We start from the raw sequence: 26,861 nt of genomic DNA on the forward strand, positions 1-26,861 counted from the left end.
TAAGTAAATGGGCATATAAATCCCTATATTCAATTTCATAGGGAATGCAAAATAATCAACAATACAGCAAGCATTTATAATGCTCTATAAGATGCATTCAGTAAAAGGTCTGATAAGGACAGGAATGGGTCTAAAGGACTCCACAAAGCACTCAGTGTGCACAGAGATCAGAGTTTGAACAAGGACAGCAAGGATACTGGCACAAATGGAATTTTAAAAGTCTGGAATGGGACAGTGGAAAATTAAGTTTTGTATGTAGGAGAGCTAAGATTACAATGGAATGTAAATGTCAAGAAAGAGAATTTTTACTTGAGGGGACAAAAGAAGCAAAGAGCTTTCAGACTACAAAGGTTGTCAAAAGATAGTGTGTAATAAGCATCATGAAAATACTTGGACATGCACTTTTGTTATTAAAACTGACATAGTGAATCCAGCCAAATATGAAAAGGGATTTTTATTCATGTTATTTAGTACTAAAGTATAATTTCACAGCAAGCAGGGGCAGATTGTAGAACCTTTTTCAATTCATTTCTTTTATTCTGCTATCAAAGGACTTGATCCAATACAAAGCATGAAGCTACATGTGGTGTGCACAGAAATGATACCTTTCCATTAAAGGGAAAAGGCTTCAGTAGGTAACCATGGAAATGGCCTAGTGTCCATTCCAATTTCTAATAGAAAATCTTAGTCTCTAATGAAAACCTATCATATAGGAATATTTCTACTCCAACTCTCTTGTTCTAACTTTCTAAAAATGTTTGGAATATTCGTTTTATTTTTAAAAATGAAATATGTGTTTATGGCTGTAATATGTAAAATTTGTTTTTCTTCTTTTAACCAAAAAATTCAAAGGTGCATTCTGTGACCCTAACACCAAGGAATGATCAAAGTGGTCTTAATAGCTCACCATTGCCAGTGTCCAATTCATGGTTTACACATTACTGAGAGCAAGTGCCACTTCTGGATGGCAGAAATTGTCATGTTCCAATCCACCTAACAAAAAAAACTGATTTTTTTTTTATTCACTCAGTGAGTTAAACAAATGACCCTTGAGCTGGACTTATTTTTTAAATGTAGGAATCTTAATGTGTTTAAGATTATTATTATTACATAGATTAATGTATTTAAGATTATTATTATTATATATAAATCTAACATAAAGACATGGCCCCTAATTTTCGACTAAAGCTTTTAAAGACAAGTTAAAATTGATCTCTTGGATCCCTTGTACAGAAGAATTTTATATAATTTTTGTAGCTCATGCCCACTCCAGGAGGTATAACGTAACCTTGCCCATTCCCTTGTGGGTTGTGTTGACTTTCTTCCAAAGAGTACACTGTCAAAGAGGATAGTGGCAACTTTACGTGGAGAAATATTGGCCAATACTACCTTGAGTATGTAATCAAGATTCTATAATGTGAGTCATGGTGATACCATGCACCCTTGATATGACATGATGAGAATGATACTGAAACTTTGTGGCCTTCCACCCCAAACCTCAGACCCCCTAATCCAGCAATGAGATAAAAATTAGAAAAATCCAACTGAAAGACATTCTGTAAAGTACCTGACAAGTGTTTCTCAAAACTGTCATCAAAAAGATGAAAGTCTGAGCATGTGTCAGAGTAGGCCGAGGGGATATGATGACTAAATGTATTGCAGGATAGGATCTTGTAGGAAAGGAGCATGGATTCATAGGAGAACATGAGGGAAAACCTAATGAAATCTGAATAAACCCTGGAGTTTAAAAAGTATCACTAAGAAGTGAAATGCTAAGTGTGTGGGAAGAACATGGGACTTGGAGCCTGACAGACCATAGTTCAAAGACTGGTTCTCCCACTTGCAAACAGAGTGACTTCCTCAAACTTCTTTAACCTTTGCAAACCGCATTTCTAATTCACAAAAGAGGAATAATATATGATATGTGCTATATCATATTTAATATACAGAATATTTTAAATGACAGCTGTCTTGTCTGACACACAACAGTTGCTCCCAAAATGTTGTTTCTCCCCTTGCTTCCAGCCCAACATCAAAAGGCCAGCACCTCTGACCCTCTGTCTGAGGGTTTCCACTCAATGGCTGCTTTGCTGATATAGTCACATATAAATATCTCAGTCCTGTCACTCTTTGAGGGACTGACTCTGAGATGATGCTTCTACACTGGTTTCCAGGGATCCCCAACAGAATTAAGCTCTAGTTATCCACAGTGTATCTAATTAGATAATTTACCATGTATTAGCCTTATTCTCTTCCCTACCACCATACTGGTCTTTACTGAGCTCATTTTCCTAATAAACTACTTGTACTTGAATCGCTGTCTCAGTGTTGGCCTTTGGAGGAAGCCAGACTAAATAGACCCTTCTCTTAGTTGGCAGCAATACTGAATGCCATAAGTAAATACGATTTCTTTAAACATGAAACCACCTAGAAAACTTTAGTATTATTTGCACTCAATGCAAGCTTTGTGGTAATAATTGCAAGGTACATTTTCAATGTCGTGTCTGGTGGAGAGTACTTTCTCTTTACAGATAGGGAGTTGTAATCAATACATAAATATATCATTGTGCCATTTATGACATAATTTGCCTTTTCAGACTTTTTACATATTTAATAATTTTATCTAATTATATGTCTGAATATATCTGTTATAGTATATGATATACCACAGTTTAAGGAAGTGTCTAATGATATAAGTGAAAACTTTTAAAATTACATGCAATGTTACAAAAACACCTGTAAAAGACATTCAGATGGGATAGCAAAATGTCTTTTGCCATTAATTTTCAGCTATTAAATACTAAAATATATATAGTTTATATAGATATCATGTGAATGATATATATTATTGTGATATGTCTTGTTTTACATTCACAGGCTTAGATCAGTAAGAACCTCAAAGACCAGATATCTTGCTGCACAGCACAGTGGTACCAACTAATGAGACAGGCATAAAGGGAAACTATGTATGTATGTGGCAAATGGCTAAAGCAGAATATTTCATTTGGAGTCAGTGTTCTTCCCTTAAAATATATGTTCGAGAGCCAGTTCTTCACAGAATAAATGTTTAAGAAATGATACAATTGAAAAAACATAGGTGAAAACATACCATTAAGAGAGAGATAAGTTGCTAGAAGACCATTACAAAAAGAACAGAGTTCAAATGAGGTTGGAATAGTGGGAAAAATTCTTACAGGAATGCTAGCACTCTGTTAGATGTATATGTACTGGATTCAGGGGTTCATGAAGGTCATGTGTAATTTGGATAAAACCGGACACATTCAACACACACAAAAGTATCTGTTGAATAAACAGATGATTGAAAAGCTGAGTAAAAGAATGATAGAGATGGGTTATGGGAGATGGTGTTCCACATGGTGAGAACAATTCTAGTTTTTGCATGTTTCCTTTTTCCTGATGGCCCCATACTAGTTTTCTATTGTTTCACAACAAATTACTACAAGTTTAGTGGCTTAAAACGATACAAAATTATCTCACAGTTTGTAAGAGGAATTCAGGCACAGTGTGGCTGAGTTCTCTGCTCAGGGTTTCACATAGCTGAAACTCAGGTGCTGGCCAGAGCTGTGATCTCAGTTGAGCCTCAGGGGATTCCTCTTCCAACCTCCCTCGTTGCTGGCAAAATTCAGTTCCTTGCAGCTGTAAGACTGACTTCCTATCTTTGTTGTCTCGCTCTCTGCCAGAGTTGCTCTCTGCCAGCAGCTAGAGGCTGCCCTCAGTTACGTGCCATATAGCTGTCTCCAAATCATGGCAGTTCTCATCCTCTGGCCAGCAGGAGAATCCCTCTCTTCAATTGCTAACCCAAGGCTGTATCTCATATCTTTGTAATATAATGTAATATGATCTTGAAATGACCGTCCTGTCATGGTCATAGTCTGTCCCACACTTAAGGAAGTTATATAAGGCATGTATACCAGGGGACAGAAACCTTGGGTCATTTGCAAATTGTACATCAGTCACATAAAAAGCAACATCTGCAGTATGTTCAAGTATAACTCATGGGATATATTTTGGAAGGGATTCCCAAATGAGCTTAAATTTGCAATTTATATTATTCAACACTGAAATAGTAAAATATAAGTATCTGCAGCATAATGTTTATAAATTAGATTTCCCAAATTGTAGACTTCCTTAAAAACCCTTCAGGGCAGAGTCAAGTATTAAAAATACTTAAAATTTAACATCGGCGAGGTTTAAAATGGGAAGATTTAACAACAAAGTAGAAAGAAAATAGAAATGTCAGTCACAGTTTGTTATATATTACTGCATATTGCTTATTGTATTATCTTGCACCCTTGCTCTGTTTTCCATAAAGACTAGGGAATTTCAAAGACAAATTGTTTTCATTTCAAGTTTTAATTATTGGACACTATTCTCCTACTGGAACAGTTTCCATAGGGATTCAAAATATACCCTTAGCATTGTTACTGGATCTGGAAGATTTTTTAAAAAGAACATTAAAAACCAATAGAAAAGATGAGATAGAATATAATCAAATACAGATTTTATGCATGAATATTGCACAGATAATCACTAATATTTAGATATTACTTGAGGCAAATGCTTTTTTTGGAGCTCACATGAATTTGCCTTATTCAGTCTGTAAAATAACCTATGAAAGAGGAGGCATATATTTATCCCTTTTCTCAGATGAGGAATCCAAGATTTGGACAAAGCCTCCCAGTAACTCTGGTCCTCAGTCATAGCTCTCAGAATTAGGTTTGTATAATCTTCCAGAGCTCCTTGTTCCAGTATTATCCAATTTCAAATATATATAAAGATGATACCTACCTGCAGTACAGTGGCAGATACGCTGTCTGTGTAAAAATGGTAACAGAGTGCTAAATGAGAAAAGTGAGGAATGTATGAAGACGTTAAGGAGACTAGTGTTTTGCTTGGAAAGGTGGAGTGGGAAGGATAGTCCTAGTGATGTAATCACTACATACCAGGCCAGGGATGGAAGAATAAGATGGCTTCATGAGTGCAAATTAAAAAGCATCACATTGTTATATTGAGGTTCTATATCATTATACTGAGGTGAAAGCAAAAATAGTTAATGCTTTACAGATGATGTTGAGGAGAGAATGAGAATGTTAAATGTAAGATGCATACCTGCATCCTGTTTATAGTTACATAATTTTAGAGCATTAAAGCTGTAAAAATTAAGTGATATCATCTAGATATGTAAGAGTAAGTTAAGAGTATACAGCTAGAAGCTACTTCTTCCTCCTGACCCTCCTCTGCACAAACCACTGAGCTAACATCCTACAGATGAAACTTGGAATCAAGTCAGGCATAGGGAAAGGTACTGTCTGAATAAACTCGGCAGCTCCACTGGTGAATTCAATTCCGTCTATGAATTATCCATGCTGACTTCAGGATGGTGTGACATTTGGAGGAAGATAATATCTTAAAAAGGAATTCACATTGCTAAAGGTATAATTTGCGTTGCTGAACAGTTTTCCCTGATTTCAATACAAATTGTCTTGGGTTATTTTTATAAATGAGAGAAAACCATTATAAGTTTATTTTCTTGTAAGTTATATTTCTGGATTTTTGCTGACATATTTTCAAATTGACTGCATTCCAAATACCTAAAGAGGTCTTCCAGAGGATGCGAAGGTCCCAAATGACCAAATGATGGGCATGTAAAGAGAAGTTTAAGCACTTGGAAGAATAGTGGCAAATAATAGAGCTTCAGGTTCAGAAAGACCTCTGTCACTAAGCCGCTACATATTAGGTGAATCCTGTAACTTCTTTGGCTTCAGTTTCATTTAGAAAGTGAAGCAGTTGTCATAATTTGATATATCAGGCTGTGAATCTTTATAGTAAATACTGTCTTGATGAACTCAAACAAGAAAAGTACTTTATAATTTAAAATTAAGTGTAGAAAAATCAAAACCTATGTGATAAAGCTGCACCAAATATACATGTAGACATTTTGAATTCAAATATACATTTATTTGTAAACTATACCTTAATTAAACAAAACAAAAATGAATACATGTATATGTGTCTAGGCATACATTGTTTTATTACTCTTTGCTTTATTGTACTTCACAGATATTGCACATTTTAACAAATGTTTGTGGCAATCCTGCATGGAGCATGTCTATTGGCACCAATTTTTCAACAGCATGTGCTCACTTTACGTCTCTGTGTCATACTTTACTAATTCTCCCAATATGTTAAACTTTTTATCATTATTTTACATGTTATGGTGATCTATGATCAGTGATTTTTTTAATGTGACTATTAAAATTGTTTCAGGGTGCTATGAACTGTACCCATGTAACAACGGCGAACTTAACTGATGAATGTTGTGTGTGTTGTGACTGCTCCATGGACTGGCCACTCCCTATCTCTCGTGTCTCAAGCCTTCCTATTCCTAAATCAAAACAATATTGAAATTAGGCCAGTTATGTAATATTATAATATATATAATATAAATAATATATAAAATAATATAATTAGGCCAGTTCTATAATTTTGAAATTAGGCCTACAATGATATCTGTGTGTTCAAGTGAAAGGAAAAGTCACGTTTTTCACTTTAAATCAAAAGCTATACAAGATTAAGCTTAGTGAGGAAGGTATGTCAGAAGCCGAGATAGGCCAAAAAGTAGGCATCTTGCACCAAACAGTTGGCAAAATAGTAGAGGCAAAGGAAAAAAATATTGAAGGAAATTAAAAGTGTTCTAGTAAACACATAAATGAAAAGAGAGCAAACAGCCTTATTACTTACATGGAGACAGTTTTAGTGGTTTGGATAGAACACCAAACAAGCTATAACCTGCCTTTATACCAAGGCCTCATCCACAGCAGAGCCCTAACACCTTAATTCTATGACAGGTGAGAAAGCTTCAGAAGAAAAGTTTGAAGGAAAAGAAGCTCTTTCCATAACATAAAAGTACAGGGTGAAGTAGCAAGTGCTGAGGGAGAAGCTACAGCAAGTTATCCAGAAGATCCAGCTAAGATAATTGATAAACGTGAATACAGTAAACAACAGATTTTCAATGTAGATGAAACAGCACGCTATTGGAAGAAGATGCCGTCTGGGACTTCCATAGCTAGAAAAGAGAAGTCAATGCCTGGCTTTAAGGCTTCAAAAGACAGGCTGATTCTCATAGGAAAAATGTAGCTAGCATCTTTTAAGACAAAACCAATGTTCATTTACCATTCCAAAAATTCTAGGACCCTTAAGAATTATGCTGAATCTACTCTGCCTGTGCCTATAAATGGAAAAACAAGACCTGGATTACAGCACATCTGTTTACAACATGGTGTGCTAAATATTTTAAGCCCACTGTTGAGACCTGTTTCTCAGAAAAAAGATTCGTTTTAAAATATTACTGCTCACTGATAATTTACTCAGTCACCCAAGAGGTCTGATGGAGATCTACAAGGAGATTAATATTTTCATGTCTGCTAACACAGTATTCACCCTGCAGACCATGGATTAAGGAGTAAGTTCAACTTTCAAGTCTTACTGTTTAAAAAAATACATTTTGTAAGACTCTAACTGCCATAGTGATTCCTGTAATAGATCTGGGCAAAGTAAATTGAAAACTTTATGGAAAAGATTCACAATTCTAGATGCCATAAAGGACATTCGTGATTCATGAGAGGAGGTCAAAATAACAATAACAGGAGTTTGGAAAAAGTTAATTCCAACCCTCTTAGATGACTCTGATGGGTTCAAGACGTCAGTGGAGGAAGTATTTGCAGATGTGGTAGAAATAGGAGAACTAGAATTAAGAGCGGGGCCTGAAGATGCAAGTGAATTATTGCAATCTCTTGCTAAAACTTTAGTTAATGAGCATTGCTTCCTATTAATGTTCAAAGAAGGTGTTTTCTTGAGATGGAATCTACTCCTGTTGAAGATGCCGTGAACAGTGTTGAAATGACAACAAAGTATTTAGAATTTTACATAAACTCAGGTTGATAAAGCAGTGGCAGGTTTTGAGAGGATTAATTCCAATTTTGAAGTTCTGTGGGTAAAATGCTATCAAACAGCAGAAAAATCTTTTTTTTTTTTTTTTTTTTGAGACGGAGTTTCACTCTTGTTACCCAGGCTGGAGTGCAATGGCGCAGTCTCAGCTCACCGCAACCTCCGCGTCCTGGGTTCAGGCAATTCTCCTGCCTCAGCCTCCTGAGTAGCTGGGATTACAGGCACGCGCCACCATGCCCAGCTGATTTTTTGTATTTTTAGTAGAGACAGGGTTTCACCATGTTGACCAGGATGGTCTCGATCTCTTGACCTCGTGATCCACCCGCCTCGGCCTCCCAAAGTACTGGGATTACAGGCGTGAGCCACCGCGCCCGGCCAGAAAAATCTTTAGTGAAAGAGTTGATTGATATGATAAACTTCACTGTTGTCTTACTGTTTTTAAATTACTACATCCACCCAACTTTCATCAGTCACCACTCTAGTCAGTCAGCAGCCATCAGCATTGAGGGAAGACCCTCCAGCAGCAGAAAGATTACCACTCACCAACAGCTAGGATAATTGTTAGTATTTTTAGTAATAAAACATTTTTAAGGAATTGTTTTTTGAGACACAATGCTATTTCACACTTGATATGGCTACCATATAGTATAAACATAACTCATATATGCATTGGGAAACCAAAAAATTCATGTGGTTTGCTTTAAACGTGATCCTTGTTTTATTGTAGTGATCTGAAACTGTACCCATAGTATCTCTGAGGCACACCTGTGTATATGTATTTGTGTGTACATACACACACACACACACACACACATCTCTTACTCTATGGATTAAAAAAAGGAAAGAAAGAAATGTTGTGACAAGATAGAGCAAGTAGAGGGCGTTTAATTCTTGAGCCTTTGCAGAGAGGCAGGGTTCAGGTCCCAATAATACAGCAATGTCTTTGCTTCCTTGCTTTGTAACTTGTGCTGCTGGAACAAGGTTTCATTAGTAGAGGTTCATGCTAGAGATTTGAGCAAACGTTTGTTTGTAGTTTTTCTAAAGGGTCATGAAAGAAGAGTATTTTAAAAGAAGTAGCTATACATACATTAGGATTTTAAACATGATACAATTGGTAAAAAAAAAAATGTGGACACCTAATCTTTGATTATGTAAAATTTAACAGAATATTTTAGAACCTTCTCAGAGAAGTCCTCGACATTATTTAGATATTGTTTTAGGTATCTGAAGAATCATAAGATGTCTTTGGACATTCTCCATAAAAGGAAAAATCCAAAACAAACCATACACATATGTGAATAATAAAGAATGCTTACCATCTGATATGGTTTGGCTGTGTCTCCACCAAAATCTCATCTTGAATTGTAGCTTCCAGAATCCCCATGTGTCATGGGGGGGACCAGGTGGGAGATTAATTGAATCATGGGAGCGGGTTTTTCCCGTGCTGTTCTTGTGATAGTGAATAAGTCTCATGAGATCTGATGGTTTTATAAAGGGCAGTTTCCCTGCCCATGCTCTCTTGCATGCCACTATGTAAGATGTGTTTTTGCTCCTCCTTAGCCTTTCACCAAAATTGTGAGCCTCTCCAGCCATGTGGAACTATTGAGTCTATTAAACCTCTTTCCTTTATAAATTACCCAGTCTTGGATATGTCCTTATAGCAGTGTAAAAACGGATTTATACACCGTCTATGAAAGATTAAAAGGAATTGAGATTTGAACTGGCTTTATATACAGTACCATCCATTATAGATAGTACTCATTTGATTACAACATAAATTCAAAGACAGAAATCAATATGACCTCAATAAAGTATACATAAAATCAGGTAAATCACCTAGTCACATTATAAAACAACTTTGCAAAGATATAGCTAAATAGAAAATTATTATGAAAATGGTTAATTTTATGCTATTGGAAATTATGACTAAACTGGATGTTAACATTTCAGCCCAGACACCAAGACAAAATAAATGTGAAATCTAAAATCAGATTTCCCTATGCAAAATTTGCAATGACAATCTAAAATCAGATTTTCCTGTGCAAAATTTGCAGGATACTTTGGAAATCTGATTTCGTGACTTTAGATGCTTCAACCAGCATGAGGAGAAAAAGAAGATATGTTAGTTTCCTGGAGCTGTTGTATCAAATTATCGTGAGCTAGGTTGCTTAAAATGATAGAAATTTATTGTCTTACAGTTCTAAGAAGGCTAGAAGTCTGAAATCAAGGTGTCAGAAGTGCCATGCTCCATCTGAAACCTAGGGGAGATTCATCTTTTTCCTCTTCTAGCTTCCAGTGTTTGCCAACAATCCTTGGAGTCCCATGGCTTGTAGATGCATCACTCCAGTCTCTACTTCCATCATCACATGGCTGTCTTTTCTCTGTCTCTATTCTCTTATAAAGATACCAGTCCTTTTAGATTAAGGGCCCATCCTACTCCAGTATGACTTCATCATATGGACTATCTCCGTAAGTGTACACATTCTGTGGTACTGGTGGTTAGGACTTTAATATATCACAGTTCAACCCATAATGGAAGGTATCAGAATATGGGGAAATTTGCAGGATTTTGCCTAGAAAGAAAAGTTGCCCTCCCTCTAGAGGAGATGGGCTGGGATTCTAGCTTCCAGTAAGAGGATGATTCATAGCAGGGACAGTTCTTGACTGTGCAACCCATGCAATTACATAGAGCCTGACAATTTTGGAATTCTTGATAATTTTGTAAAAATAAGTTCTGCATTTTTATTTTGCACTGGGGCCTGCAAATTATGTAGGATGTCATTTCAAGAGCTTGCTATATGCTTCTAGTACTTGAGAATATGGCAGGCTGTGACCTGACTCACAGATAATAAGGCTGGCCTGTGACAACTGAATTCCGGGAACTGTCTGCACTGCCTAATGTTAGTCTGCCTCCAAGAGTTTTCACAAAAAGTGGCTCACATGTAAAATATACGTTGTCTTTTTCCTTTGCATTTCACTTAATGGGAATCTCTAAGAAACCTCAAATGATCTCAGGACAGGGAGCTTTAAATCTCTAGCAGGCGGGAGAAAAGGAAGGGGTTATACAAAACACTTCAAGTAAGGTCTCTCCTACAGCTTTGCCACTCTGGAAGAATAGTATTTAAAAAAAAAAAAAAAAAAAAGCTGATTAACAGACTGGGCGAATTTGGGAGTGGGCAGGAGCAGTAAGAAAAAAGAGAAGCTTAAGATGTAAAACAGGAAAAGCCTTTTCCTCTGCAGGCTGCCATAAATCAGGTCCAATGTGGAGAAGGGGGAAAGATTTGATATTACATTACACTTAGAGTTTTGATTAGTAAAACTAAACAGTACATTCTAATTTTAAAATTGATCCCAAGGTGACCTAAACAGGTTAGCCAAAAAAATCATGCACATCATGTTTTTCACTTAGGAATAAGGAAAGATATGTTAAACACTCCAATACATTATAAAGCGTTAATAGTGTTGTGGCCTGAATTGTGTTCATCAAGAAAATTCATATGTTGGAGTCTTAACTCCCGGTTCCTCAGAATGTAACTGCATTAGAGATGAGTCTTTAAAGAGGTAAAGTTAAAATGGCATCATTAGGGTACCCTAATCAAGTGTAACTGATGTCTTTATTAAAAGAGGAGATTAGGGCACATGCAAACAGAAAAGGAAGACCATGTGAAGACACGAGGAGAAGATCCCTCTTACAAGCCAAAGAGAGTGGTCTTAGCAGAAACCAACCCCACTAATACCTTGATCTTGGATTTCCAGCCTCCATGCCTGTCAGGAAATAAATTTCTATTGCTTAGGCCACCCAGTCCATAGTACTTTGTTATGGCAACCCCAGTGAACTAATACAACAGTAAACAATAAACACTGAGTTATTACAGTGGTTAATTTTGAAAGGCATAATAATCAACAAGATCCACAGAATGGAGCATAGACTTTATCACCTGTATCATTTTCATCGTTTTATAGCTGAGATTAAAAGAGATGAGTAAAAATGGCCAATGTCGTGGTTGTTGGTAGACCTAGCCTGACTGAAGGACTACAGAAGAATGTATGCGATACTAGATAGCTCATAATTTTAGTTTAGACAACATGAATAGTAAGAGTGAAACACAGAATTTTAAAATCACTGCAGGTACAATCTTGCAAGTTCTTCACATGTACCCCAAAACCTAAAATGCAATTAAATATATATTAAAAAATCACCATAAATTATTAAATTCATAGGATTCATGCAAAGAACTCTACTTATGTTTTGCAATACTGTAAGTTGGTATACATTCATAGAAATGTAATTGCACAATGAAGTAATAGAGCACGTTTACTTAATGTAATATGTATGAAGCATAGAACACACCATTTTAACAAAGTTAGTGCCCAATTAATGTTAACTTCCTCCCTGTTTCCTCTTTTATAATGGAAGGAAAGCCACAGAGATTGATTGTTTTTCCCTGCTCCTAGCCACCTTAGCTTAATTAAAGTGATTAGACTTTGAACCAATTACTTGTTATTAAACTCAGTCTGGCACTGGAACAAATGGAAACATATGCTAAATCTATGGTTCGCGTAACTCAGTTCTGCTTTACTAAGTATTGGTAACTGATGATAAAGCAATTTGGGTGATAATTAGAAAAGGAAGAAGAGGTTCCATTTTTTAAGATAATGTACAATGAAATTTTACTAATGAATGAATCAATCTTGTATATTGTAGTTATCAACATGAGTGACAGTTTAAGGTAACGTGCTTCACTGGTGTTAAGGTTTGAAATATTTTAAATCACATTATAGTCAGGCTTAATGGTTTCAATCACAGCAAGAAGACAGGTTGGGCCTTACACATACTAACTGAGAGAGTCTGTGGAGTAGTAAGACACAAAAACAAGCAACAGCCATAAGGAATAGCTACTTCCCAGGATATCCAGCGTGAAATTTGGAGATTGTCCCCAAAGTCATAAAGGAACTCATGAGTACTGAATCTAGAGGTTTATAATACAATGCTGAAATTATCAGGAACATCTGTCAGCAGGTATTACAACCTCTCCCTTAGGACTGTGCAGTGGCCAAGGGGTCAGCACAGACGAGCAAGACCAAAAATTGCTGTATCCCTATACTAAAATTTCTTGGCAGTATTGGGTAGATTCACAATTTGGGATTAACTCCAAGACTGAGAATAATAACTCTAAATATCAGCTACTGAATTTTGTCTGTGTGCCAGAATCTCTGCAAAGTATTCCACATATAATGTTTTCAGTATACCCAAAGTGCATTCCATGAACCTTTTACAGTAGTATGAAAAATAATGACAATTGTGTGTTAAAAAAAAAAAAAAAACTAATGGATATAATGATAAATAATTAATATCATACCTAATGGTTTCCAGATAAAATCAAGAAGGATGTGTATATACTGACATGCACTGACTTATAAAGATTTTTAAAAATCCTAGAAACAAGCATAAAAATGAGATTATTTCCCAGGTACAAAAAGCAAATTAATCCTGATTTTACATTAATGCAAGAAAACTAAAGAAGTGTTATCTACAGATAGTTTTTAACAAAAATTTCTCATGAGCCAAATACTTAACATCCATTAATATTTTTCAAGTACAAGGGCCAAAAAGTCAATTTAGCAGACATACAATTTATATACATATATAAGTACAGGAACTATTCTATAAATATATCTTTCTTAAATGTAAATTACTTAAGATATCTCTAATGACCACAAAATGAATCTAAATTAGAAATTGAGGATCAAAGGATGTGGTAGACAGCTCTCCAAAACTTTCATCCGCTACTGTTTCCAAACTATCTTAAGGGACTCGAGAAGAATATACTGTATAAGAATGGCCTGAGTCATTACTATAGAATATTAAGGCTGAAATGGATGTTATGATGTCTCCTTTTACACTGACATTTGTACACATTAAAATGAAGCAATTTTAATGTGGAAGACTATCCTTCAGTATTGAAATAATCCTATAATGAACAAAAGAAATTTTTCTTTCTCAGCTTAAGATTCACTATCATACTCACTTATGTAATTAAATAAGTTTGTAATTGTGTTTTAAATAATACTGTTTGGGGAGGATATAAATATTTCTGTTTAATGGGTTTTTATTTTATTCTTCTTTTGGTAAGCAGGTGTTCTTCATTAAAAAGTATGAACGTGAAAAAGTAATGAAGATAGAAAATATATTTCTAAATTGAATACATGAAGTCTGTGATGTATTTTACATAATTCATTTCACATATTTTTCAAATTTGTATATTGTTGAGTAAATGTATAATCTTTGTGAAGAAATTTCTTTTCCTTCCATATTATTATTATTATTATTTTTTTTTTTTTTTTTTTGGAGACCCGGTCTTGCTCTGCTCTATCGCCCAGACTGGAGTGCAGTGGTGTGATCATGGCTTAAGCAGTCTGCATAACTCAGCCTCTCCCACCTCAGCCTCCCAAGTAGTGGGGCCAACAGGCATGTACCACCATGCTTGGACAATTTTCTTTTTAAATTTGTTTGTAGAGATGAGATCTCAGCCTGTTTCCCAAAACCCCTGGCTCAAACAGTCCTCTCACCTTAGCCTCCCAAAGTTTTGGGATTACAGATGTAAGCCACTGACCCAGCCCTTAATAATTTCCTTTTAAGAGGTTTGCAGAAGAGGGTATTGGTGTTCTTTCATTGACTTTGCCACTTCCTCTCACCACTGCTTGTGATTTTCATAGAAGTCCTGAGTAGCAGTACTGCAGAGGCAACTCTTCCAAGACTAACTCATTCAACTTACAAGCTCCAGAGTTTATGTTATTTGTAAAGCTGATTTCCTCAGATTTCATGAGATATCTTTGGGAAACAAAAGACCCTTACATGACCTTTCTCATTATGTACTCTCTTGACATTCCAAGGAGAACGAAAAACCCAGACAATACTGAACAACACCTACCCTAGCTAATAGAAGAAAACACATTCTATAATTATGTGCTTAATAACCCTCATGAAACTTTAATAATCAATGTTATAAATAAATTATTCACACCAGGAACAAAATAATAAAGATTATTATAGTTCAATTGAATTATCTAACAAAGAGTCCATAATCCACAATGACATTCTTGGATATTTTGAGAATAATTGATGTAGTCAAGCGTAGGCAAACCATATTCGAGAGATAAATATAGAGCCTACCTTTAATGAGGTCTCTAGAGAAGATAATTTCACACCCTTCAGAAGCTTACTGACAATACTTAATACAATTTACAAGACGTATTTATGTTATCAGAAGGAAGATTTAAACTTTTATATGAAAAATGATATTGTAGATTTCGAGAACTGGTCATAAGATGGTAGGAACAGGAACTGCCCTTTATTGAGCCTATGCAGTCAGGAAACTTTATTTTATTTAATCTGTTGTGAGCTTTATAGTGCAAGTATCATGCAAGAAATACAATGCCAGCAAATAATGGAAATTTAATAGTTTATTTTGTTAAATTGAGGCCTCACCAAAACATCATAAAACAGATGACGTTGTCCCTATTTTGCAATTGAGGAAAAGGACTCAAAGAGATGAACTAGCTTTCTCAAGATGACACACCAGTAATTGTTTGAAAACACAAGTTTATCTGATATGAAAGCTTCCGTGGGTAGATCTGCTATACTAAACTTTTAAACTATGACGTTGTAAAACATGCATATTATTTTATTAGCTGAATTTTATATTTTCAGGTATTTTCTTACACTGCTGATAAAGAAATCCGAACCGATGACTTGTGCTTGGATGTTTCTAGACTCAATGGACCTGTAATCATGTTAAAATGCCACCATATGAGAGGAAATCAGTTATGGGAATATGATGCTGAGGTAGAGTATTTTCCTTAATTTACTTATTATTTGATGCTTAAGCTCAGTTATATATTTCAACATTCATCATTTAAATCTTAAGCTGGTTTTTTATCTGCACTGGCAGAATTAGATTTTCAAGCATACAGGTTCATATCTAATAATATTAGGATGCCATATCATATAAACAGGTTTTGCCAAATTGGTCCATTAATATAAAACATGAATGAAGACAATAAAATCAGTTTTGTGTATGATAGTTTGTTATCTCCATGTACATGCCAAACATAAATTAGGCAAGGGTCAAGCCAAGTTTATCTGAGAGGCTTATATGAAGATGTGCATATGGGATAATATTGACAATATGTCCGTATTTTTACATTTCAAATTTTATAACACTAATCTCTGACATTTATGTTTCTCAACTGGAAGGAAGAATGTCAACCAAGGTTAACAAGATTTCTTTACTGTTTACAATTGTAAATACTTTACAGAATTCAATAAACTAATTAGTCACATAATGAGCTGAGTAGCCTCTTCTCAGTATAGCACACCTTTCTGTCGAGGAGAGGGAGAGAAAACAACAAAATTCCTGCTGGAAATTTATTTCCAGGCAGTGTGTAAAAACCAGATCAGCCATCAGATGGAGCTAATAAAAAAGAAATATTTTCCTTTGCATAAGGAAGCTTACTCTTGAAAACAGCTTCATTTCTTTCAGTTTACTTTTTTGATTAGCAAAATGAATTGGTCATCTGTGTTACATTTCCCACACTATAAATTAATAGGTGATTTAATTAAAAGGAGAACTAAACTTCATTCTTAAAAGATAAAAATTCTACATTAGAGATAAATGGATCTCACAGATGCAGTATTCCATGCAAGCCTAAAATATTCTACAGTTTAACATTTTAAAAACCAATCTACAGAGTTTTTGGTATTATTGATATTTTAACAAGGTCTTTTATTTTGAATGTCATTTTAATTATTTGCATGATTCTGTAGTTTCTTAAGCTGAATATTAGGAAAACTTACCGAATTCTCATAGGATTTGAAACTCGTTATGTAGGGTTAATTTGGGACCTAAAACTTATTTTGTGTCCTAAGAATGACACAAAATCTTCTTCTGGGCCATAATTGAGGACAAACACTGAGAACCGTTTCTATGTTGTACGGATGTGCTCTACTAAGATAATATTGCCTTCTCTATATCTTACTCACTCTATCTGACCACCAATTTTTTTCTCTTCAACTATTATTTATTGGACCCATCCTTTATGTTAAGCCTACAGAAAAAAGTGCTTATGAAAAATACATGCAGATAAATCTAGACTCTTCATCAGCACTCTATTTTATGAAGAAAAGTACAATTAAATGTACAGATACAGTAGAAATCCTACAAGTGATATTTATTTTTAAATGAAACTTCTTCTTCTTCTTTTTGTTACTGTTTAGTTTCTATGAGGAACCTGAGACTCTATTGAGCTTATGCTAAAAATAAGAAATCTAGAACATATTTATTAAGAAAGGGGAATGATTGTATGCAATTTTATGAAATGAATCAGTGTCGAATTTTATAATACTGCTTTTAAGCTTTAAACATTTCCATAACTCTTGAGTGAACAATGTCATAACTCAAATTCTTTCATTACTCAAATAACTATCTTAGCAATTAGGTGCATATTTTTGTTTGTATTTCCTGTCAGCTGGTAGCAATGTTATTGAATACTAAGGAATTTTAAGTAAAATGTGAAGAAAAAAAAACAGGTAGCTTCACCTAAGATAAATAAATGATTGCTGTAAATTTACTCTTTTGGGTGACTAGTTGCAGTATTTCAGTGCACTGTAACATTTTGTGTTATGTTTACTTTGATTTTGGAACACACACACGCACAAAGCTTATAAAATGCCATAAATATTGAGAAATTGTTATTTTAAATAGATTATATGAATTATATAGCTTAATTATCTTATATGTTTATGTTTGCAAGATTAACTAGGGATATTCACATTGTCTAATGACACCACTTTGCCAAATTAAAAAAATTATAAGTCATAGTCTTTAAAAATGACATGAAAATAGAGCAGTTATAGGAATAATACATTGCCTTTCTGGAAATTTTAGCTTTGAAATGTAATTATATTTGTAAGAAGGTCATAAGAAAGATATTCTTTTTAACAAAATTGAAATATAACATTAGTATGCTTTTAAGTTTTACATTTATGGTTTCTTCGTTCACAGAAGGGTTCCACCCCTTGCTACGCAAAGGGTGATTCTAGGACTAGTATCATCACCTGGGAACTTGTTAGAAATACAGGATCTGAAACCATGCTAAACACACAGAATCCAAGTCTGTATTTTAACAAAATCCCCGATCATTTATATACACATTTACATTTAAAAAGGACAGGGTCAAACATCTATGTGTCTTCTATAGTCTCTTTATACACTGATTAAAGAATATTACAAATTTAGGAAAAGGTATGAATATAATTTGGAAGATGGCAAGGCCTCCAGAGGGGAGCAGAGAGAGGAAAAGGGAGCAAAAGGATAAGAGGTATTGAGATGAGAAAGAGGAATAATTGCTCTATTCTTCCCATATTCCAACCTGTGTGAGCACAGCTTACTACTTTAACTCAATTTTTTTATCTTTTGCTAGCAAGGACAAAATTATTCTTTGAAAAACCTCTAAGGTGGTGCAGTTCAAGGCAGAATAAAACTCGTTGGAGTTCACAGAATTACAGAACTGAAATGTACCTTAAAGTTCTCTCCTTTCAGCTTTTATCAGGAGGAACTATAGCACAAAGATTACACCACTAGCAGCAGAGCTAGGAATCAGGTCCTAATAAAGTATTCAAAGCAAGCTAGCTATCAGTACAATTGTGAATCTCACCATGTGAACAGCTGAAATATTCCATCACCTCATCTCCCATAGGCCTTTTAATCTTAGAAAAGCAAGTCATAAATAGGAGCAGAATTGTTGGAATATCCAGAGAAAAATCGAAACAGTCTCATGAAGCCTCAAAACATGGAAGCTGTTTTGGTTTTGTTTACTTGTGGGGAAAAAGAGAAGGGAATAAAGTTCATCATGTATTTATCCATTTTCTCATGCAATTCTTACAATAGTCTTATAAGACAGATATTATTCTATTTTTCACATTATTAAACTGCAGCATAGGGTAAATGCCTCATTTAAGTTTGCATAGCCAGACTCTGGCAGTAAATCCAGCAATTTTTCTACTATATTGCATTGCCTCTCAATGTTACTGAAAAACTAGAAATAATTAGATTCTTTCAATGGTTATGATACAATAAGCTAAATATACAGTATTTAAATAAAATAAATACTGTCAATTATTTGTTGTGCCAAATGTTATAAATTTTTTCATTATTTTAATAGTGGAAAAGATGTTCTACAGTAAATATGGTCTATTTAGCTAAATAGGCAGTCAAAAAACTACTTTGTCATTTTGCTCCAATTGCTTACAAACTTTAGCTATACATATTCATAATATAATTAATGCATAATTGCTTATCCTTGTAATTGAGTGAAACTAAGCACATGTTAGTAATAAATGCACTTCTTTGGTCAACTTTGATTTGAAATGTAGCATTTCTGACACACATAAATAAATAGTTCTTAAATAACCATGCATTCAATTCACTGTCATCTTATATGTGGCCTAACCTATTTGAATTGAGGGCAACCTGGGCATCATTAGCAAAATTGTGGGATACCTATCTGGATTAGAATCTTAAACAAATTACACAAACCCTTCTGTGCCATGAATTGCCAATTGCCAGGATTAAATAAAAAGAAAAAGAATTCATCTCACTGAGGCATTTTAAAAAATATTTTTATGAAGTTCTGTCATCTATTCATTCTGTTTTATTTAGGTGTTCTTATATTCTGTTTGAACATCACAATTGTGTTCCAGTCATTTTAGAATATTTTCCTATGATATGTGCACATAATTATATTTCTTTTTTAATAACTAGGCAGCTATATACAGTGTGAGAATCTAATTTTAGATCAGAACACTTATGTTCAACAAACACTATGCAACAAAGAAAAAAGGGAGAAAAATATGATGCTAAAAATAACTTATTTTTCATGTGACTGAGCAAGTTGACTTAGAAAATACTTGTTGTGAATTCTGTATATATCTGTATCAAATAATTTCCAGGGTCACAATATAAGGAATTTTTTTCCATAGGTAAAATGCAATAGATTAATATTTAGACTTTACTCACACTGCGCTCTTTTATTTACCTTTATTAGAGAGCAGGTAAATGGGATTATAATTTCAAGGTAAGTGATCTCTAAGTGCATCCCAACCATTCCCCTGTGTAGCATTCCTAAGAGAGTGGCTCAGTTTACCTTGTGAAGGTTGTGTGCATTACACAGGTGTTACTTTTCCATATTCCTATTGACCTGTAGCTGTGATTTCTCATTAGAAGTAGTGAGTAGGAATTTCAATAGATTAGTATCACATTGTAGTCCCTGTATGTTAAACGATTACACTTCATATTTTGGAATATTTCTATTCTACTGAATGCATATATTACCTTGTCTGGAGATCATAATGTTGTGAATAACAACTTTTTTGTATTAAGTTTTAAATAATTATTATTGTATGTTTGATCAACAAGAGGAATCCTATTGGGAATATCTTTGCTATGAAATTAAATATCTATAATAGTCCAAATTTGTCCTCATTTTGTATATTATTATATGTAATAATACAATTGATTGGGTTTTATTTTAATCATTTAGTATACCTACTTTTAAACTGAGACCTGTGCAATTGGCTCTTAAATCAACTATGCAGTCCGTACATTAAAATATCTATTTTTTTTACTTAATACTTTTTAATACCAAGGTATGACCTAATTTTACAATATTAATGACTCTTATTTTGTCACCAAAATTCTTTAGCCTGATTCCAGTTGGCCTTAAGTAGGAATTTTATCTTTTGGAAGGGTAAATTTAGAGATACTCTATGCCACATCTTATGTTAGCAAAACATGCAAATATATTTAAAGGAAGGAATCACTAATGTTTTTCTTAGTATTTTTAAATCTTATGATTAAAATTTTGTACATGGCAGGAAATACCAAGGCTTTACATTCTAGAGGAGAACAATCAAGTAATACTAAATTGTAAACAAAACTCAATATTAGCTTAGGGTTTAGAATCCTAATTTCTAGTCAATATTTTAAATAAAGCTATAGGAAAATATATTTGGCAATAAGTTTCATGTCAGCCTGGATGTCACATAGTCTTCAAAACTGAGTTCACATAGCTGGATGAGGTGGCATGGGCCTGTAGTAGCAGCTACTTGGCAAGCTAAGATGGGAGGATTGCTGGAGCCCAGGAGTTCGAAGCCAGCCTGGGCAGTATAGTGAGACCCTTTCCTAAAACAAAACAAAACTAGCTTAACTAGGCATTTGCCACAAAAACAGATATAACTTAGTTACTGTAATTTTTGAAGAGGAAATAGTATACCACACGTCAAAATTTGCAAAGACTTGAATTATCAGCATAATAGAAACATAGCCAAAGAAAATGGAAAAAATGTTTTTAAATAACAAACATACATACATAAAAATCACTTTATGTTATTGTATTCATTTCTTATTTATCCTATCAATAGGGCAAGAAATGTTTTTAGCAGCAACATTTAATATTGGTGAAGATGCAGTGATACTGACACCCATACAGTATCCTGACATATAGCAAGCACAAGAAGTGTTAGCTGCTGCTGCTGCTTTTATTAAAAAATTACTGTTATAGATACATTTTAAATAACTTTTCTAATATATGTTAAAGTGTTCATATATTTTTTACCTTTCAATTTCACTTCTAAGAATCATGTTAAAGAAATAATGACAGATGTAGACACTGATCTTCAGAGATATTTGCCATTATTTATAATATGTTTATATATAATATATTATAAATATATTTATAACATCTCTGATGTTCAGAGATATCTGCCATATATTATAAATATATTATAAATAATGGCAAATATCTCTGAACATCAATATATTGATCGAGTATCTCCAAAATACAATACATTTTTATTATTTACCATAGCTCCAAATTGGAAAGATATTCCCTGCAAATAAAAATCTTAAATGGATTTTGGCAAATTCATTTTAGAGCAATAGTTTATTTCTTAATAATATGTTTTTAGATTCTTTTAATAATAGAAAAAAATGCCCACAGCATGAATAAAAGAATATTTTGTTATATGACCTCAATTATGTAAACATATATAAGATAAAATTATTAGAAGATACATACAATGTTAATAATTGTTCTCTCCTCAAACAGTATACTCAGGAAAAAAGTGAACTATACTTTGTTTTCAAGCAAATGAAGACACTACGTGATTTTGTGTGTTTTTTAAATGAAAAATAATTTTTGTCTAAATATGGACAAAATTTGTAATTTTTCTTTTGGGCTATGGCTTTTTAGAAGTACCTGGAATGAAAGTTCTTTGACAATTTTTTCATGGCCATTCATGTGATAAATACCTTTGGGAAGTATGTTACAGTCATGTTTTTTATGGAAATTCTATATTGTATTCATGCCCTGGAGTCACACTTCCAGAGGATAAGTAAAATCATTTTGTTTTTGTTTTGTGTCATAAAACTTTTATTTTTCTTTTAAATTACAAATGAAATTAAAATCATTTATATTAATATTTTGATGTTAACATGGCATTTTCCAAGAAGAGTTCACCGCGAGAAGAAAAATCACTGAGGGTAGAGGATGGTCTAGCCTAGCGATTTTGAACAGTATGGATGGAAAATTCATGTTTGGTTAAAAAATACATATATAAACTATTTTTTGTAAAAAATCAAACTATATAGTTAACAAAAATGCTATTTATAGCTGTAGTTTTAATATTAATTACATAGTTAACAATATGAATAAAATGTTTTTATCTTTATAAATTATGTACTATTTTACTGTAGAAGATAAATCCTTGAAAACATAAATCCAATAATTTGTGCCTATTAATCTGCCTGAGAGATGCAGCTTAATTTTAACAGAATTTATTGTCTGCACTGGTCTATCACTAAGTGTTTGAATCAACAGACTTCTTTTGTGTCTCCAATGGGCAGGCACTGGGCTTCAAGATGTAGGTGGCCATAGTCTGTGGCTTCCTGGAGCTTATGTTCCTGTGAAGGAAATAGATAGACAGCAAGAAACAGACAGATAAATAAATAAATTAAAATTGTTTGGAGAATTAGATCAAGTTAAGACTTGATCTTTTTCCTCCCTTTATTACCTACCTTCGGGCCAGGTGCTGTGACTCATGCCCATAATCCCAGCACTTTGAGAGGCTGAGACAGTTGGATTACCTGAGGTCAGGAGTATGAGACCAGCCTGACCAACATGGAGAAACTCCATCTCTACTATAAATACAAAATTAGCCGGGCTTGATGGTGCATGCCTGTACTCCCAGCTACAGGGAGGCTGAGACAGGAGAATCACTTGAACCCAGGAGGCAGAGGTTGCAGTGAATTGAGATCATGCCATCGCACTATAGCTTGGGTGACAAGAGCGAAACTCTGTCTCAAAAAAAAAAAAAAAAAAAAAAGAGTTGATATTCTTTTTCCTACCTTTATTACCTACCTTCCTAATTGACAACTAGCAAAGGTGCCAATGTATATGTGGAATCCTTCTAAACACAATCAGATTAGCCCTATAAAAACACAAGTGGGAACAATATGAGTACCATACTGTTCAAAGTAAAGCCTTAAAGCTAAATCATCCTCCAAATTTGTCCCTGATATTTATTTAATTTTAGGCCAAAGGAATGAGGAGGCCAAGGACCATAGTTGGATTAATCAACTATTTTGAATATCCATTCACAAATAACTCATCTGGTACTAAAAAGCATTTTATTACTAGGATGATGGCTGAGGATATAATCTTTTATATCTGAAATAACCTTTTGCCAAAAATATTTCATCATTTAATCCTCAATAGGATTGATATTAAAACCATCTAAAAAAATGTGGCTCACAGCTCCATGGATGCAATTATTGTGACATGTGCCTTCCATCTTTATCCAGTAGAAATTGTATGTTGCCTAGGATGATTGATTTATTACTGTCTTTGTACTTGATTTTGTCATTATTCATTATTTTCTTTGTCAAACAGACCCACACTCTTCTTCATATAATCACCCAGTCTTGTCTCTCAGTGAACAAAGTAGCTGATGGCTCCCAGCATCCTACTGTGGAAACCTGTAATGATAGCACTTTGCAAAAATGGCTACTGAGAAACTATACAAGAATGGAAATTTTTAGAAATATTTTTGGGAATTCTACTGATTACATTCTCTAATGATTTTTGGAGGTTTGTGTTGCAGACTTTATTAAATTTATTTTCATATATATTTTCATATTTTTGTTATGTTCAGTTATTTAAATCTGGGAACTCCTTTAAAGTATGGTTGAGAAAAATCTGTATATACTTTTTCTCCGTGGAATTAATTCTCTGTCTTTTACTTCTTAGCTACTCATTAATTTTGGCTACTGCATATATTAAGTTGCATTTAGTCTATCATTAATGAGTATGTATTTTTTGTTATTTTTTCTTTATTTTAAGCATATATATACATAAATATAATTGATGAACTATATTATGAAATATTAGCTCTTTTTGATGAGAACTATAGCTATGTCTATATGACAACAGGTTCTGCATCATCGGATCTGGAAAAATTCAATTAAAAAACAGCCAAAAAAAAAGATTGTTTCTGGGACACTGAAATAATTTATTTTTGTTTCTTTTTGTTCAGATACTTTGGTTAAATGAAAATATAGCATATCCTTTCTAAAGTATTATTATTTTAATTAAAACACTAAGCAAATACAGTATTAAATATTAAGATGTGATTTTCAATACCTTTATAAAGAGAATTTTATAAAGAAAATTATTTCTAAGCATTTATTTGTGGTTGCCTAAGTGAAATAATAAAATATTTTTTAAAGTTGTATCTTTTATCTCTCACTTGTATGATTTGTGACTATCTTTTCAGTAAGCAATAAGATGAATCATTATTCGGTTTAAGTCAACAAACTGATATGGAATTCTTGTTAAGAGTGCAAATAAGAACATGTCCTAGCTTTTGGTGTTAAGGGGTTTATTATCCAATAAATAAAATATTTTACTTTGCCCAATACCTTACAATGAGAACACAAGGGAAATTGGGGAATTTTTCTGGTTCAAATGAACCACTTAAAGATTGTTAGTGGAGGAAACAACTGAGCTCAGAAGTCCTGTAACAAAGCTGAGAATGAAGTTATGGAGAGGGGACAACATAGGAGGCACTGTTTTGATTAGAACTATATTCAAGCCAAAGACATTCCAAATGTAAGAGTTGGTAAAGCTGGAAAAGTCGAGGCCTTTGCACAAAGAGAACTATGTACAAAGCAATTTATGTCTATTATCTTAGTTTGCTTTCAAAGCAACCAAACCTGATATGTGCAGTGCCCAACAAAGAGGTTTAGGCTTAACTGAATATTTATTCTCACAAGTCTTCTATAGCGTGCTAGAGCAGAGACCACAGAGTGCTTCTCTCCATGGAAGAAATTGCAGCAGTTCCTTTAGCAGTTCTTACAGCCAGTCTTCTGGGTGTTAGCTTCTCCCCAGGTAACAGTCTGGTGCAAGGAGATGAGGTCCATGTCAGGCAGACGGTCAATTTACTGGCCATATCCTCACAGAAGATAATCTCTCCCTGTTAACAACTCCATAGGCCTAGCTTCCAGGAATCAAATAAAACATACAAAATTACAAGTCTGCACTTAGAAAAGCCTAAAGTTTGCTTTTCTCTTAGTAGATATACACAGTTTATCAGTTGCAGATGCAGTTTATCAATCAGAGGTCGTTTTTACCATAAGCAAGCTAGAAACATAGTTAACATTTTTACCCTTTCAAGGTTGCCAAGGGATCACAGTTAGTTGACTGACAGTCAAATTTTTTAAACAAAAGGATATTTGTAAGCATTTTTAAGTCTAAGTATTTTCTGAGGAAGAACATGACTCCTCAGAATAACTTGAAGCATGCCCAAGTGTTTACAGCTAGTAAGTAAGGGACAGAAATTTACCTGAGCCTAAAATGTCTGGTATTCTACTGCACTACATTAGAAGAAGTGTTTAGTTGTTTCTCTATCTCTGCAGCAGTGGGTTTTGTAGTGAATTCCTTCATATAAATTATGTGCTGTTTAGAAAGAACAATAATAACTGGTGCTTTTAAAAGCATCATTATTTGTGTAGTTGAGAACATCTATTCAACATGATCCTTAATGAAAAATCTCAAAGTCTATGATGTATTTTGAATTAAGGTAACTGATAGATTGATCAAAGACTTCAACTACTATGCTGTGTGATCAGTTGCAATAAGACAATGGCAGTGCTTTCTGGGGTAGCTTAATGGGCAATGACATATTTGATATATGAAAAATCATACTGTTTTTTAAAAAGGGATCTAATAGAAGTATGCAATGGTAAGTGATATTTTCGAAAAAATGTATACACAAAGGACCACAGGTATGTAACAAAAATGAATCAGTTTCATTTGTTTTCAACTAAAACTGTTTAGAAAAAAATATTTGTTTTGTATCTTTATTTTTTCAAGCTGGTTACTGGTTGAATTTCTGGCATTATAAGCATAAATCAACCATCTTTGTTCCTATATTTGGCCATTTATTCCTTTCTTTTTTTTTTAGTGTAAATAAAAACATGATTCCATGTTTTGAAAGAGCAACAACAAAGGTCTCAATCTTGAAATCTCCTTTGCATCTAATTGCCTTGCTCTTTTAATTTCCTGCTTGCTGTCTTTTAGGCATCTTCCAGCACAAACCTATTCTCCATTCTATTGTTTCTTACAACAGTGCAGTCCAGGATTTTTCAGTCTTAATCTAAACAAATTACAATTGTCTGGCTGCTGTTTCTCTACCATTTTTGTTGCCCACCCCTTACATTTATTTTCATCTTATTATTGATAAGCCAAAAAAAATTTTTGTTTACCTTCAATTTTGG

At 33.8% G+C, this 26,861-nt stretch overlaps 1 protein-coding gene and 1 long non-coding RNA gene across 9 annotated transcripts in view; one reads left to right on the forward strand and one right to left on the reverse strand.

Annotated features, from left to right (window-relative positions):
- Positions 1 to 26,861, forward strand: part of GALNT13 (polypeptide N-acetylgalactosaminyltransferase 13) — a 593,565-nt gene that overhangs the window by 561,586 nt on the left and 5,118 nt on the right. For 5 of the 8 annotated variants that reach the window (XM_032286428.1, XM_032286423.1, XM_032286422.1 and 2 more), the window contains 3 exons: positions 15,680 to 15,814; positions 20,074 to 20,103; positions 23,977 to 24,174. In XM_032286428.1, coding sequence (XP_032142319.1) covers positions 15,680 to 15,814; positions 20,074 to 20,103; positions 23,977 to 24,162 — 351 coding nt within the window. In that variant the 3' untranslated portion in view covers positions 24,163 to 24,174. The remainder of the gene's footprint in view (positions 1 to 15,679; positions 15,815 to 20,073; positions 20,104 to 23,976; positions 24,175 to 26,861) is intronic. The other 3 variants (XM_032286427.1, XM_032286429.1, XM_032286426.1) reach the window with 2 other exon arrangements.
- On the reverse strand, positions 8,834 to 9,317 carry LOC116557020. Its single transcript, XR_004271320.1, has 2 exons — positions 9,285 to 9,317; positions 8,834 to 9,006 (listed from the first exon to the last, which is right to left on the reverse strand). It is a non-coding gene; the product is annotated as an uncharacterized LOC116557020 (long non-coding RNA).

The sequence above is a fragment of the Sapajus apella genome, unplaced genomic scaffold (assembly GCF_009761245.1).
Source record: "Sapajus apella isolate SASKATOON/1434 unplaced genomic scaffold, GSC_monkey_1.0 scaffold18, whole genome shotgun sequence".
Classification (NCBI taxonomy): domain Eukaryota; kingdom Metazoa; phylum Chordata; class Mammalia; order Primates; family Cebidae; genus Sapajus; species Sapajus apella.